Source organism: Suillus bovinus, assembly GCF_016758785.1.
Source record: "Suillus bovinus strain UH-Sbo-P2 chromosome Unknown EDB93scaffold_11, whole genome shotgun sequence".
Lineage (NCBI taxonomy): Eukaryota > Fungi > Basidiomycota > Agaricomycetes > Boletales > Suillaceae > Suillus > Suillus bovinus.
This window is the reverse complement of record NW_024542067.1, coordinates 30,121-43,522: the sequence shown is the minus strand read 5'-3', so window position 1 is coordinate 43,522 and position 13,402 is coordinate 30,121. Positions and strand designations below refer to the sequence as shown.

Below are 13,402 nucleotides of genomic sequence, written 5' to 3'. Positions count from 1 at the left end.
TCAATTCTCGAGTATTGATGATCGGAAAACTCGTCAACCTCAGGGAATCCCGGAGTTGTCATCATAGAAACTATCATGTCCGTACCAGGCCACAGTAGCGCGACTCGGTTTTTGTCTTCATGCCAGGCGTAACGGGATGCACTTGACTGCATTGTAACAGCTCAGTTCCGAAGTAGGTTGGAAATGATTAGCGCGCAAGTCTCAATTATGGTGGCCGGGTTCCGAACAGACCCACCGGGTACCGCGGTGCCCAGGTTACCGGGTACCCTGACCCCAATTTATTTGACACACATTGCCACCGAGGCTATACCTTGGAGATTGCAGCCCCAACATGTCTAAGTATAGGCTCAGAGCGTTCTGTATATAACAATGTATAATGTATAATGTCGATGGAGTGGGAGAGATGACACCACATATGCTGGCCGAGAATTACCGAGCTCATAAGTTTATGAATGCTTTATGTCCGATGTCTGCTAGGACAAAAAATATCACCGTATTGTAGGTATTGTAGGAAGCTCCGTTAGGTTGTAGCCAAGTTGCTCCCGTTCGCGGAGGGACTTCCTAGCATTGAGCCTGACCACCGATTTACTGCCTTAGTGAGCTTCGTGTACAGAAACAATCTCACTCACACCGCCATCATCGAGTTCACATAGGCTATGACGAGGGTTTTTTAGTACATGTGTGCAGCGAAAAGGAAGCATACTGACATGTCCCTGTCACCGCTCCAGGCGCAGCGGTATAGAACTGTCCGACAAGACCATCTTGAAACATATACTGAAACAGTTTTGAATGCTCATTTTGCAAGATGGACGACTACCACTTACCAGCACAGTGATGGAGATTGCCACAAGGCTAGGAACCATGTGAGGTGAGATATACAACAGGTATGGAGGATTGCACATACCACGAAAATAAACCCATGTTAATCAAAATCCACATCATATCACTGATGTAATTTCTTGACTTTCTCCTTCCATCATGGAATCCTGGATGAGTCAGACAACAAGCAAAGCAAAGAGACCACGTACCGAACGTTGCCTGTTCGTGCTGGTCGCATGAACAACCATATGGACCCTGTGATGACAGAATCACATGCCGCGCCGACGAATGACGCTATTGGCGACCACTGGATCGAGGTGTGGATTTGTTAGGCTTATTAAAAACTAGTCTATGACTGGCCGGACCTTCGTGCTAAACAGAGCTTCAGAGCTTCTGGTGTATAATCTTTGGCACCTAAGTGAGAGACAGTATAAGTTCCATAATCAAGCACTCACATTATACCACAGACGACTAGAAACAAGGATGACAATATATCAGAACAGTGACACCAGAATTGAAGGATGAATGTAACTCATGCCACAAACTAGTGTTTAAAATTCAGAGAGGGAAAATGACTGTTCGAAAGAGCTGACCCAGCGATGTCATAGTGAGCACGCCCTGATGGTATGTGTTATAACTCTCCACGAAAGAAGTGATGAAAACGTGATCTTACAACTATGCCTGTGATCCAGTGATTGTTGCCAGTGACTAAAAGAGCGCATTGAGACCGTTACTCTCGCAGATCCTGGAGGACTCACTTATCCACACTCTCTGTGTATAGAAACTGTGTTGTTGAAACAAATGAGCATCATTACGAGGACCAGCCGCAGGGAGACGCGTACCACTGAACGAAGAAAATAACCCAATACTGATGATTTATTACTAGACATCATGGATGACAAAAATGCAATACTTACTGATACAAATACTCCCAGCTTTGTTGCTAATGATCATTATACAGCACACTACAATAACACAAGTGTACTTGCCAGCGTCTGCCTATTTTCCCCATGAGCGCGTGTAGGATCCAGGAACAGATCGAATTACCAGGGGAGTTCGTTCATGCACTCATGGGACGTACTACGTCGGCACGAGATGAGGAGAGACCAGTACAACCCTGTTATTGCGCATTGGCGAATTGTTTCGAAAAGACTATGACATTGTCATGGAATCAGCAATAAATTCAAGATTGCGTGGATCACCCACAAGACTGTCGTTATCTAGTGATGAAAGATGATATCACCAATATTTTATTAATATAAAAAGTAGTGCTCACGAATAACTTGAGTTTTTTCGGGTCTCTTGGAAAATATCTCATGTAGAAGATATACTGCCCAAAGGATATCCCATAGAGCCTTTACAATTCTGCAAGTTAGTATTGATGTAGAGTGATTCACGGTGATCCAAGTGCATACACTGTAGCTATGATGCATCCTTGGCCTATAGTCAGCTGCGAGGCAAGGTGAATCAGCGGGATGCTCACCGATGAGCCCGGGCCCCCACATAACCTCGATGGAAGCCATGGGACACGAAGGGGGAATGCAATATATTAAAGAAAGTGAGTGAGGAGTGAGCTGAAGTTGACGCCGGATCTGCGAGACCCTTATACCTTTATATTCACGCATTATCTTTGAATGACATTGCGGCAATTATGACACTATAAGTACCCCGAGCTTTATCCGGCGGGTCCGTTCCATTAGTAGCTTAGCGAACAAGAAACGAAGAGTAGCCTTACTCGAAATGCCAAACGATTCGCAAACTGGTAGTTGGCTCGAATGAGTCCGCGAGGAGCACCAAACGAAGATCTACTGGCATGAGAAGCAAATAACAAGTATGAAACGAAACACTTGCGTTCGTAGACCAATTTACTTTGTGAGTAGTACTAACCGCGGGGACAATAAGATGCCGTCGGGAATTTTTGTCGGATTCAATGGAACCTGCAAGCAAAATGGAAAATTGCCGACTCCGAGAGCTGTGCAGGGTAGTTCAGTTGCGGTATGAGCTTTACAGCATTATTGTACCAAGCCTCTCGTAGAAGTCCCCTGGTTGCCCAATGCCAGGATGGGTTTCGCACAGATTGTATCTCTGTACAGTGCAGGCGTAAAGTGGTGTAGTTCGCAATCAGGCTTGGTGACCGTCGACCAGCGAAATGTCACCAGTACAATGGCCGTGCTGCATGCGGTGCACGAGTGCAAGTCTGGCTACTAGTATTAGTACTTAGATCACCAACTAAGAATCTTAACTAGTAGCAAATAGGAATAAGTGTCTCCATATGAAAAGATTCACTGTAAGCCTTACTCACCGCTTCTATAATTTATTAGTGCTTACGGAGCTAGACCCTCTGCACGTATGTCACATGCCACAGTTGGTTTTTGCATAGTGGCCATGAATACTCCTGGTCTCGTACGACTACCAAACTGTACGATGTATCAAAAAATGAGCGACAGTCCCGAGCTGAAAGGAGGCCTGTTGGAAGCAGTGGACTCCCGAGTCCCTTGCTATCCAGGGTCGAACAGTATCGTAAAAGGTGAGACCCATGATGAAATCATTGTGTGTCCAGCTCCCCAAGCAAATAGAAACGTAAGAAAACACTGAATTCTGGTCTGTCAATATGGAAAGTATCTGTAATTAGCCTGCAACCTACTATCAAATCTATCCTTCAAACGCCTCAGGCCCCACCTCAACACCAAACGTGCTCCTCGCAAATCCCCTCACGCTCCTCTCCAGCTCATCCTCAAATCCGCCATTCGTCAGGCCCAACAACGCACGTACACGTTGCCGGATCTTCGATACCCAGAACACAATGTCGAGGCTAAACATGGCAGTACGAAAGAGCATGTCGCGCCAAAGCTCGCGCGCGTCAAAGCGGGCCCACCATACACGAGTGGATCGTTCATGCGTCGTGACTAGCGAGCGGGAAGCCCAATATGCTGTAATTTTAATGCGGTTAACCGGAGAACCGAGCGACTGGTTGTTGCCTTGTACGATTCTTTGACATGAGAGTTAGCGAATATAAATGTACCAATATGAAATTTACGTACCGCATATTCCGCCCTAAGAAAATCAATTCCTTGGGCATCTTATCGGTATCGACAAGGAATCGTTTCAGTCGTTCTTTCATCCGTACACTTTGCTCATATGCATTAAGCTCGTTGCCAGGATCCCCATTAGCATTCTCTGTACGTGAACTTGACCTGTCACCCCGTCCAATCTTCACCGGCCGCATGAGGACAGCACTCGCAAATAGCCCCGCCTCGCCGACACCCCAGCTTCCGGTGACGTTTCTTATTGTATCCCAATCCGAGGTAAGGAGTGCACGCCAGAGAGAGGCGTACTGGCGCTTGACAGTGGGACGTATGGTCACATACAAGCCATGGTCTAGTAGTACTAGTTGAGGGTCGCGGAGCACAGGTTTCGATGACGGTTTCGACGAGGAGGAGCATGGGCGGGCACGAATAATGATGTTCCCTGGATGCGGGTCACAGTGGACAAAACCCCAGTCGAACATTTGTGCACTGAAAAGCTCAACCTGTACGGAATAGGAGTCATATCAGTCATAAGTTTGTATAAAGGCAGAAATACAGACCATTGTATGCATTATTGCGTGCATCCCGCCCCTTAATTTAACATGATGCATGCTCTCGGGAATGCCATTTTTCTTCTCCTCATGTACCGTATCCGCAAACATTCCCCCGCCTGTTTCAGGCAGTTTCTCACCGACAACTCGACCTAGTGCCTCCCGGTCGCTTAGTCGTACACCATCGATCCACTCCGCTGTCAGCACACGCTTGGTTGAGTACTCGGGGTAAACCTTTGGAATGTGAACTTTGCCAGCTAGGCGGGGTTCTGATGCAACGAGTGATGCAGTCCGCTGTGCGTTAGAGGCCTCAGAAATGAAATCAAGTTCAGCACGGAGGTGAGAAGAAATAAAGTCTTCTGACGTGTCAGTTCTGTATTTAATTGCCATGGAAGGCAGACACACCGACAGCAAAATAAACAGGTAGGTCAAACACCCACTTCTCAAATGCCCACATCACGGCTCTAAATGCAATGAGATCGTAACTGGTCTGGCGCCCTACATCTGGCTTCTGTACTTTCACTGCGACCCAGTCGCCATCCCACGTGCGTGCTTTGTGGACCTGTGCTACGGAGGCACTGGCAACGGCTTGCTCATCAAAGTAAGCAAACAACTCTTGAGGAGACTTGTTGAATTCGCGTTGGAATACACGAGCAATGGTAGGATACGGAATTTGTGGAGCATCATCGAAGAGACGAGCGAACTTTTGCTGAAAAGGTGCGGGCATAAGCGCAGCATTCGCGCCTATTGCTTGACCTGGATCGAATGATACATTATGAAGGTGGAAAGAGTGAATAGAGTGACGTACCAATTTTTATGTACAGTCCGCCATTGCTAGTGAAAAGGTTATACATTCGATCTGCAACACGCTGGTGGATGGCGGGTATACGGTCTGCATGCTCTGGCGTAAAGTTAAGCTTGTAGTCTGCTGATATGAGTGCACACTATTTGTCGTCGGTCATAATTTGAAAGCGCTGGATGATTAGGCTTACAGTCCATAGTGTGCGAAGGTTACGGGTTACGGCGGATGCATTGAGTTCAGTATCTGCAAGGTAAGCTGCACCAAGACCGAAGGTGGTATATGCTGTCCGTTTAACCAGGCGGGAGCGAGAAAGGGGGGGGAACATTGAAACTTGAAGAGCAGGTACATCCGAGTCATTACCGAGACGATATCCAAGACTTTTCACCAAACTATGCCGAGTTCATCCCGTGACGTGGCCGACTACTCCGTTCGGGTAACCGGCAGTACATTTGTTACCCATCCAGTTAATTATACGTACACGGTCTCTCTCTACTCTATTCCACGTCAACATCATTCCACTTCATTGCACGCTTATAACTATCAGGACGATTCGTTGAAGTTAGTTTGGAAATGACTGATATCGTTGAAGACATCCTGTAAGTACTCCTTGAAGTAAGCACCCTAGCTACAACACACACTGCGCAATTACAGTGTTTTCGTCACTCCATGCCAGGCTGTTGTTCTATTCAACGCTCTTCGAGGTCTTCTCTCCCGTGAGGTCCCACTTGCCGAACAGAAGACTGTGCGTGTTTGAATTAATAATTGCCCCCCCCCCAAAAAAAAAAAAAAAATATCAGAAAAACTTACTCGAACGCGGCCATGATGGTCCACTTCCGGTTGTCCGCTTCTGGGAAAACAAGAGACCGAGAGCTATAAAACACCTAACGCACGCGTCGCATAGAATCAATCCCTACATAAAAATTCAATCGAAAACCAACCAACCTCATCATCTACCTCATCCTGCTTTCGTGGGAGGCAGTGGAGGAACTTCCAGTCTGGGTTTGCACCACCTTCGCGACAGAGAGTTTCTGTAACCTGATAGCCAGCAAAGTCTTTCAAACGCTGCGCCTTCTCAGCTTCTTGGCCCATTGAAATCCTATGACATAAGGTGTAAAGAGAGAACCACATGCCCAGGTGGGGACGGCGCGACGTACCAGGTATCAGTGACTACAACATCAGCACCTTTTACAGCTTCCCGGGGATCGTTGCTCCAGACAATGTGCTTGTCACATCCAAGCTCAACGACACGGTCCCAAACGGGCTTGGGAGGGTTGTATTGGGGTTGTGGAGGTGTTGCGACGCGGACCTTGTGACCCAGACGAGGGTAGGTCACGAGCATGTCGTGGAGGACGTTTGCAGAGTCACCGACGTATGCAATCGTGAGTGGTCGTAAGGGAGGAAGAGGCTTTGAAGGAGAGGGGGCTGGTGTATCGGGCGAGAAGAGGTGAGCATGCTCATGAAGTGTCAAGAGATCTGCAAGGACTTGCGTTGGATGCCAAAATGACGATAAAGCATTGAGCACAGGCACTGGAGAGTACCTCGCGAGCTCCTGGAATAAATAAATTAAATATAGGGAACAATAGGCGAGGAATTTTCGCACCTCAATCTCTTCGTGAGCACCGACGCGTGCGAATATGCCTTGACACATACCTCCAATGACTCGTGCAGAGTCACGAGGAGATTCGTTCACACCAAACTGGATATCGCTGGCACCCAGGAAAAGGGCTCGTCCACCCAAAAGAATTGCAGCGGTCTCCGCCGCGACACGAGTGCGCGTGCTGCGTTTTGAAAAGAGAAGAGCAATAGATTTGTTAAAAAGTGACTGAGAGGGCATACGGAGATTGCTCTTTTTCTTGGTCGCGTGTTGTGGAGCCAACCAAGGCATAGACAGATGCTTCAAGTGATGAGCATGGCTAATAAGTCGATTGATTTGAGGACCACTGAGGTCTGCGAGCGTCATCAGACGCGGAACGACGGACATCCTTTGGATTAATATCCTGATACAACGCTCAGAATCTCAGCCATGTCCATTTTGTTAAACAACTAACCTTGGAGCGTTTTGCCTAGTAAATTGACTTGAAATTTGAAGGTATATAATTTGAATTTTGAAGTATCTTACATAATATCTTCGGTGTTAGCCGACTTCCTTTGGGAGTTCCTTCACGACTTCTACAACTACGACAAGCTCATCACTGTCCTCCACGGTCATAACTGCTCACTGGTGTTCACATCTTACTTGTTCTTGTTGACGACGAGCTCTATTCTTTGGTCCTAGTTTACTGCAGTGTTGATCTGATTCCATTTCACGCGTCGTGGGAGATTAACCACGATGGAGGCAACAACGCCTACCGATGTCAACTCAAGGTCACGCTCCCCAACCCCGGCTCTACCTGTCCAACCCGACCATTTCTTTGGTTCAGAGGGTGCACACCTCCCACCATCTCCCAACTCAGACGGGAGAACATGGCTCGACCCCGACGATGACCCCCTAGCCCATAGAGGTATACCAGTATTCAAACCGACCATGCAAGAATTTCAGGATTTTGAGGGATACATGAATAAAATAGAACGTTGGGGATTAAGAAGCGGTATCGTCAAGGTAATACCTCCTAAAGAGTGGTGAGTGTCGTGAGATCCTTTGACTTCATGACACAAGCCCACATATCTGCACAGGGTCGACGCACTTCCTGCAACTGAAAAGCAATTGGGAGATGTCAAGATCAGAACCCCAATCGAGCAGCATATGCTTGGTCGTGGTGGTCTGTTCCGCCAGGAGAACGTCGAGAAACGTAAAGTTATGAGCGTCAGAGAGTGGGCAGAACTCTGCCAGAAGGAAGAGTTTTGCGCACCCGGCGTTGAAGACATCAGCCTTCATGGAAGAAAAGTGGCCGTAAAGACGAGGTCTAGACGCAACAAACCGAGGGCTGGAAGCACAAAGGTCTCATCTATCGAGCCGGAAGACTGTCCTGCGCAGATCAAGGAAGAGGAGAGAGATTACAATAATGAAAGACATGATGGAATTTCTTCCCCACTGTCCCCTCCGACAAGTGTTGTGCTTCCCCAAACTCCAGTTTCCACAACTTCTGACGACGCAGTTCATCACCCTGATCCTTCGTGCAACGATCAACTACCAGGAGACGTGGAGATGACCGCACACGATGATAATGATGCATCTGAAAAGAAGCCTACCCTAAAGAAACGGGGAGCTCAAAGTCGGGAGGTAAGGGAAGCAGAGCGTGCAGCCAAGGATGCTGCATTCCTCAAAACGTTCGAGCCGCACAAAGATTGGCTACCTCCATGCACCATGGCTGATGATTACACCCTGGAGTTTTGCCAGAAGCTCGAACGGCAATTTTGGCGGAACTGTGGCCTTGGGAAACCAGCTTGGTATGGAGCGGACACTCAAGGTTTGTATACGCTCTGTCCAAGAATTTTTATCTAAGGCTTCCCATTCAACTAGGCTCGGTTTTTACGGATGAGACTACAGCTTGGAACGTTGGTCATCTCCCGTCATTCCTGTCACGGTTACTCCCTTCGACATCCAAAGGCCTGCCAGGCGTGAACACACCTTATCTATACTTTGGGATGTGGCGTGCTACGTTTGCATGGCATGTCGAAGACATGGACCTCTTCAGCATCAATTACATTCATTTTGGGGCTCCCAAATTTTGGTACGCAATGCCACAAGGACGGGCCGCAGCTTTGGAGTCAACCATGAAAGGTAACTTATCAATTTTATTCCCTTATAGTTACTGATTGTCCTAGGCTACTTCCCGAAGGATATCTCACAATGCCCTCAGTTCCTGCGGCACAAGTCTTTCCTAGCGTCACCTACACTCCTGGCACAGTCTTCATGCCGTCCCAATTTTTTGGTTCAGCGTGCGCAAGAGTTTGTCATCACCTATCCTCGTGGATATCATGCCGGCTTCAACTTAGGTTTCAACTGCGCTGAAAGTGTCAATTTTGCGCTGGAGAGCTGGGTAGAGCTTGGACGCAAGGCCAAGGCATGCCAGTGCATTCCTGATAGGTTAATATCTCATCATATCGTCTGATCAGCGGTCTTACTTTCTTCTTCTAGCGTACGGATTGATGTTGACCAGCTCCTATACGATAGAGAAGCCGAACACTTACACCCTTCAGTACCTGAGCCCGAAAAACGTCAACCTTCATCGAAGCGCAAAGCTCTTGACGGCTCGGAGCCTCAAACCAAACGCAAACGCCCCAAAGCCAAAGATTCATCGACGTCTACGCCGGTTGCAGGGCCATCCGCGTCAAGGGTCACCCTCAAGCTTGGCCCTCGGCCTGTGGAGGACATTTTCCCCTGTTGTCTGTGTATCTCAACGAGTAGGGATGGCTTGTTCCCCGTACAGGATCCACCTGTTGGTCGGCGGGAGCTTCCTGAAAGCTTATCGAGTCTTCCAGCCGAGGCTTGGATGGCACATGAAGAGTGTGCTAAAGTGGTACCTGAGACTTGGGTGGACGAGGTGGAGATGGGGATATCCGTGGAGAAAAGGGTGTTTGGCGTGGATGCGATCGTGAGAGATCGATGGAATCTGGTATGTCCAACACAGCGAAATGTCTGCACGCACGCTTAGCTGATCGTACATAGAAATGTGCTGCTTGTACAAAAGCGCGACAGAAGGCCCATGGTGCACCTATCCAGTGCACCAAAGGCAAATGTGCAAAATCTTTCCATGTTGGCTGCGCGAGAAATGGAGGGGTCAGCGGCATCGTTTTCTCAATAGTGCGCGAGGTCGAGAAGGAGGTGATCCTAGTATATCCAAACCCGCCACCTCCTGCACAACCTGTCCCAGCTTCTGACGGGGCCGCTACATTTTTAGATCCAGCTTTGTCTCAGTCTCAGATGCAATCGGATGCAATACTGCATTCTCCCGTTCAGGTAGAGCCCCAGGTGCTGAAGTCGATCAAGAAGTACGACGTACATGTTCTGTGTCTGCAGCATAATCCGGTGAGCAGTTTCTTTTTGCGGGGTTAAGCAACGACGAGTTGACACCTATGTTTGAAGGCTGTCGCTGCTGCAAAGCGGGCTACGAAACAGGACCGTATCAAGAGCGAGCTCGTCGGCCTCCCACCCATGTCACGCATCAAAATTCGTGTTAGCTCTGGGGTCTTTGAGGTCTCTTTGGTACGCATCATTGAAGAGACCGGGTCTGTTGAGGTTCTTTGGGACCGCGGTGTCAAGCGGGAATTCAAGTGGGGAAGCGTCATCTTTGGACAGACTGAAGGACAGACTGTGGTACAAAAGCCCTCGGAACCAGCTCCTGAGCGTGAGTCTAATTTTTTCCCACACCCCTCTTGTTGTTCACTTGTGTCTTGTGATTTGTTTCGTTGTGAGTGCAGTTCCTCATGCTTTGATGCAGGTAACAGCTTATCCGTCGATATCGGGACCTGTGGCCCCGTCGTCGTCCACGATTCCAACGCAGGCAACTAGCCCTACGACGCACTATGCCCCATACTATGCGCCGCAGTCTCATCAGCAGTATTACTCCCCAAATTCATATGGCTCAGGAGTTTCATCGTACCATGCCAGATATGAAATTCCAACACATCAACCGATGCCGCAGATTCCCCATCAATATGCCGCATTTTATTCGCAACCTGCATATGGGCAGCCTGTCAGCGATAGCAATGCCACGCACCAGGGTCAGGAATGGCGCTCAGCTGCAATGGTAGCAGCCACACACTGGAGAGGCACATGAGAATGTAGACACTGAAGATCAATGAAACTGGTTAAAAAACAAGAAGGTATACTTATTTTCTATTCGGAGTTGGGACGATTCGCTTCAGGTACATTATTAATGGTGTTTTACTTGTGATGTGTGTATTCTTTGCAATTGACTGCATCGGTTTTCTTGCCCTCCCATGAAGCGTTTGACAAATGTTAAGAAAGCCAAAGGTCCTAGGTGAGTTTGGAAAGCTTGGTGATCATTATGTCAAAATACATTTAGAAGATGGATGCTTGTGTGTGCATGCCTGTGCACCCACAGCAACGATACCGGTCAGACAATGTGGATTTAAGCGAACAAACATCCGTAACAACATCAATTTTTGTCTCTGTTTTTTATGCATGTGTCTATTATGATGTCTCTACAAGTATCGTAGATGTGATTATGAATGGCCCTTCTAGAATTTGTACTTTGAAACAATGTCCCAGAAAGCCTTGCCTTGGATGACAGCAACTTCTAATTCAAGGGCTGAAGGCTGGCGTGACCCATCGGGTCCAGCGAAGGTACCAGCACCCCAAGGAGAGCCTAAGTAGAAGTGACATAAGCAACACTCAGTTATGGACGCAGGGGAGTAAACATACCACCGCGAACTTCGCTTATGTTAGCGAGTTGTGCGAACGAGTGTTTGTAACCCAATGGGACGTAGATGATTCCGTGGTGGGTAAGAGTCGAGAGGGAGTTGATGATAGTAGCCTCCTGTCCTCCGCCTGGGGTGCCTGTAGAAACGAAGACACCCGCAAATTTGCCAGCCAGAGCACCACTGGCCCATAGTCCACCAGTTGCGTCCCAGAAAGCCTGTGAGGATAGAAAACATGATCAGAATTTTTTTCAGATATTTGGCGGGTCAGAGACATACCTTCCACTGAGCCGGGAAATTGCCATAACGGGTAGGAACGCCGAAGATAAAGGCGTCAAAGTTGGCAAGTTCGGAGGGGTTGAGGATAGGATAACTTGGCTTTGCGGGAGCATACATCTTTGTGAGGACTTCCTCGGGCAGTGTTTCAGCAATCCTGATTAATCCAATAAGTAAGGTGATTACGTAGATGGGCCCATGAATACATACTGGTAAATGGTGGTGGAACCACCAGCGGACTCGATACCACTCTTGACGGACTCGGCCACTAATGAGGGCTGGTATTAGGAGGTTGCCGTTCTGGATGGTTGGTACTCACTCTTTGTGATATGACCGTACATGGAATAGATGATGATTGCGACTTTGGGAGACATGTTGAAAACTAGCAGTTGACAAGGAGAATATGAGAGGAAAGGATGATGATGTTCGCTGAGGGACTGACCCAGTGGTATTTGTACTAAAATCTCGCCTACCGATGCCGGGGCAAGATTACTCTGTAATCGCATGTCATAGCGTGCTTTGCCATATCTTACAAAGCTCAAGAACTTTCGCCTCTATCTGGAACTGAATGCTGAGCCCAACAGTGAGCAACGCAAATTTGCTACTAACGGAACTGACATACGTGCGAATGGTTACTTGATTGTTACAAATCTCGAGAACTTTCGCCTCTATTAGGAACTATCATGCCATGATACATGGGAATAGCAACCCAATATGTAGCCTAGCGGATGGTCAGAGGTCTGGGAATGAAAATGCTGAAACAGGCTGAAACGCGTACTGGTAGGTCCCGGTCATTTGAAGAGTATACACCGGCGGTCCATTTCAACGTTTGTCGGATGATGGGACAGATGAAAAGAGTGCGACTTTCGTTTGATGATTCTCACGTTCTGAGGTAGCGGCGCTGGGAAACCCCAGTCCCTGACTTCAACTTCCTACTTCCATGCAGCCGTTCAAACATTATGAAATGACTTTTTCTTTTTCTTTTTGAAATAAGCATTGGCTACTCCCGCTCTCGATCTGTACGAGTATCTCTCAACTCTACCAGCGCGTTCTGTTTGAGTTGTAGATGGAATGATGAGTCTTCGACAGAACGCGAGACAACTTCCTTGAACAAATGTTCCTTGACCAGCACGCGAAGATCATGGGCAATAATTTGACAGAAAACAGCCTTATCCGACAGTGAGTAAACAGGAAAATAAGCGAGATAGACATCACCCCAAAAAACTTGCTCCAACATGATACAGGAATAGTACACATTGCTGGGTATCATTAGCGAGTGCACCTCACTTTTTTGATGAGAGCCTGTGATAGTGTGCAATAACGTAGCGCTGATGGACGAATACCTCACTGGACATCAGTACGCTTCGGCTTCTCTAAGCGGTGAGCAAGATCGTCGACAGGTCCTGAAATCCACGGTCTTTAGAGGCTCGCAAACAAAAGATGCTGATGACAGGAGTACTTGGCACCTCAGGAGAAGCAATCAAGGTGGGATAGGTGCCGTCAAGAAGAAGACATCATTTGTGCAATTGCAAGCTCTGTGCACCAAGAAATAAAAATACCACGTCCCTTATTTCGCGAGTACCAACACGCAGAACACAAGTTTC

At 47.9% G+C, this 13,402-nt stretch overlaps 5 protein-coding genes across 5 annotated transcripts; 1 reads left to right on the top strand and 4 right to left on the bottom strand.

Annotated features, from left to right (window-relative positions):
- Positions 1-320: 320 nt before the first annotated feature.
- On the bottom strand, positions 321-1,214 carry EDB93DRAFT_89617 (uncharacterized protein). Its single transcript, XM_041457862.1, has 7 exons — positions 1,185-1,214; positions 1,029-1,126; positions 905-970; positions 825-852; positions 708-774; positions 630-654; positions 321-573 (listed from the first exon to the last, which is right to left on the bottom strand). The coding sequence occupies exons 2-7, from the start codon at positions 1,055-1,057 to the stop codon at positions 489-491; spliced, it is 300 nt and encodes a 99-aa protein (XP_041310330.1). The 5' UTR covers positions 1,058-1,126; positions 1,185-1,214; the 3' UTR covers positions 321-488.
- Positions 1,215-3,121: 1,907 nt separating this feature from the next.
- On the bottom strand, positions 3,122-5,523 carry EDB93DRAFT_1264365 (ABC1 family-domain-containing protein; the record flags this gene model as incomplete). The annotated part of the gene is made up of 6 exons (XM_041454216.1): positions 3,122-3,808; positions 3,861-4,348; positions 4,406-4,752; positions 4,802-5,152; positions 5,205-5,340; positions 5,389-5,523. 6 exons carry the CDS (start codon positions 5,521-5,523, stop codon positions 3,472-3,474), a joined length of 1,794 nt encoding a protein of 597 aa, XP_041310329.1. The 3' UTR covers positions 3,122-3,471.
- A 71-nt stretch (positions 5,524-5,594) lies between these two features.
- Positions 5,595-7,274, bottom strand: EDB93DRAFT_90018 (Aspartate/ornithine carbamoyltransferase). The gene is made up of 6 exons (XM_041457871.1): positions 7,247-7,274; positions 6,799-7,195; positions 6,353-6,747; positions 6,141-6,294; positions 6,006-6,079; positions 5,595-5,938 (listed from the first exon to the last, which is right to left on the bottom strand). The coding sequence occupies exons 2-6, from the start codon at positions 7,177-7,179 to the stop codon at positions 5,881-5,883; spliced, it is 1,062 nt and encodes a 353-aa protein (XP_041310328.1). The 5' UTR covers positions 7,180-7,195; positions 7,247-7,274; the 3' UTR covers positions 5,595-5,880.
- Positions 7,275-7,363: 89 nt separating this feature from the next.
- Positions 7,364-11,082, top strand: EDB93DRAFT_1129373 (JmjC-domain-containing protein). Its single transcript, XM_041448877.1, has 8 exons — positions 7,364-7,817; positions 7,872-8,605; positions 8,659-8,919; positions 8,964-9,225; positions 9,277-9,754; positions 9,808-10,167; positions 10,225-10,486; positions 10,580-11,082. Exons 1-8 carry the CDS (start codon positions 7,528-7,530, stop codon positions 10,648-10,650), a joined length of 2,718 nt encoding a protein of 905 aa, XP_041310327.1. The 5' UTR covers positions 7,364-7,527; the 3' UTR covers positions 10,651-11,082.
- A 170-nt stretch (positions 11,083-11,252) lies between these two features.
- EDB93DRAFT_1129370 (flavoprotein-like protein) lies at positions 11,253-12,715 on the bottom strand. The gene is made up of 8 exons (XM_041448876.1): positions 12,577-12,715; positions 12,421-12,519; positions 12,241-12,369; positions 12,118-12,180; positions 12,009-12,066; positions 11,802-11,955; positions 11,527-11,740; positions 11,253-11,470 (listed from the first exon to the last, which is right to left on the bottom strand). The coding sequence occupies exons 3-8, from the start codon at positions 12,302-12,304 to the stop codon at positions 11,343-11,345; spliced, it is 681 nt and encodes a 226-aa protein (XP_041310326.1). The 5' UTR covers positions 12,305-12,369; positions 12,421-12,519; positions 12,577-12,715; the 3' UTR covers positions 11,253-11,342.
- Positions 12,716-13,402: the final 687 nt, after the last annotated feature.

What these genes read in the sequence shown, in the direction of transcription:
- EDB93DRAFT_89617 (XM_041457862.1), bottom strand. Translation starts at nt 1,057, where the DNA reads ATGCGACCAGCACGAACAGGCAACGTTCG. An exon ending in GCACGAACAGGCAACGTTCG is followed by an intron (nt 971 to 1,028) that starts GTACGTGGTCTC and finishes CCATGATGGAAG; the next exon opens with GAGAAAGTCAAGAAATTACA. An exon ending in AACATGGGTTTATTTTCGTG is followed by an intron (nt 853 to 904) that starts GTATGTGCAATC and finishes CATGGTTCCTAG; the next exon opens with CCTTGTGGCAATCTCCATCA.
- EDB93DRAFT_90018 (XM_041457871.1), bottom strand. Translation starts at nt 7,179, where the DNA reads ATGTCCGTCGTTCCGCGTCTGATGACGCTCGCAGACCTCAGTGGTCCT. An exon ending in GTGCTCACGAAGAGATTGAG is followed by an intron (nt 6,748 to 6,798) that starts GTGCGAAAATTC and finishes TATTTATTCCAG; the next exon opens with GAGCTCGCGAGGTACTCTCC. An exon ending in AGGATGAGGTAGATGATGAG is followed by an intron (nt 6,080 to 6,140) that starts GTTGGTTGGTTT and finishes CGCGTGCGTTAG; the next exon opens with GTGTTTTATAGCTCTCGGTC.
- EDB93DRAFT_1129373 (XM_041448877.1), top strand. Translation starts at nt 7,528, where the DNA reads ATGGAGGCAACAACGCCTACCGATGTCAACTCAAGGTCACGCTCCCCA. An exon ending in GTATGGAGCGGACACTCAAG is followed by an intron (nt 8,606 to 8,658) that starts GTTTGTATACGC and finishes CCATTCAACTAG; the next exon opens with GCTCGGTTTTTACGGATGAG. An exon ending in TGTGTCTGCAGCATAATCCG is followed by an intron (nt 10,168 to 10,224) that starts GTGAGCAGTTTC and finishes CTATGTTTGAAG; the next exon opens with GCTGTCGCTGCTGCAAAGCG.
- EDB93DRAFT_1129370 (XM_041448876.1), bottom strand. Translation starts at nt 12,304, where the DNA reads ATGCGATTACAGAGTAATCTTGCCCCGGCATCGGTAGGCGAGATTTTA. An exon ending in GTACGGTCATATCACAAAGA is followed by an intron (nt 12,067 to 12,117) that starts GTGAGTACCAAC and finishes AGCCCTCATTAG; the next exon opens with TGGCCGAGTCCGTCAAGAGT. An exon ending in ATTTCCCGGCTCAGTGGAAG is followed by an intron (nt 11,741 to 11,801) that starts GTATGTCTCTGA and finishes CTATCCTCACAG; the next exon opens with GCTTTCTGGGACGCAACTGG.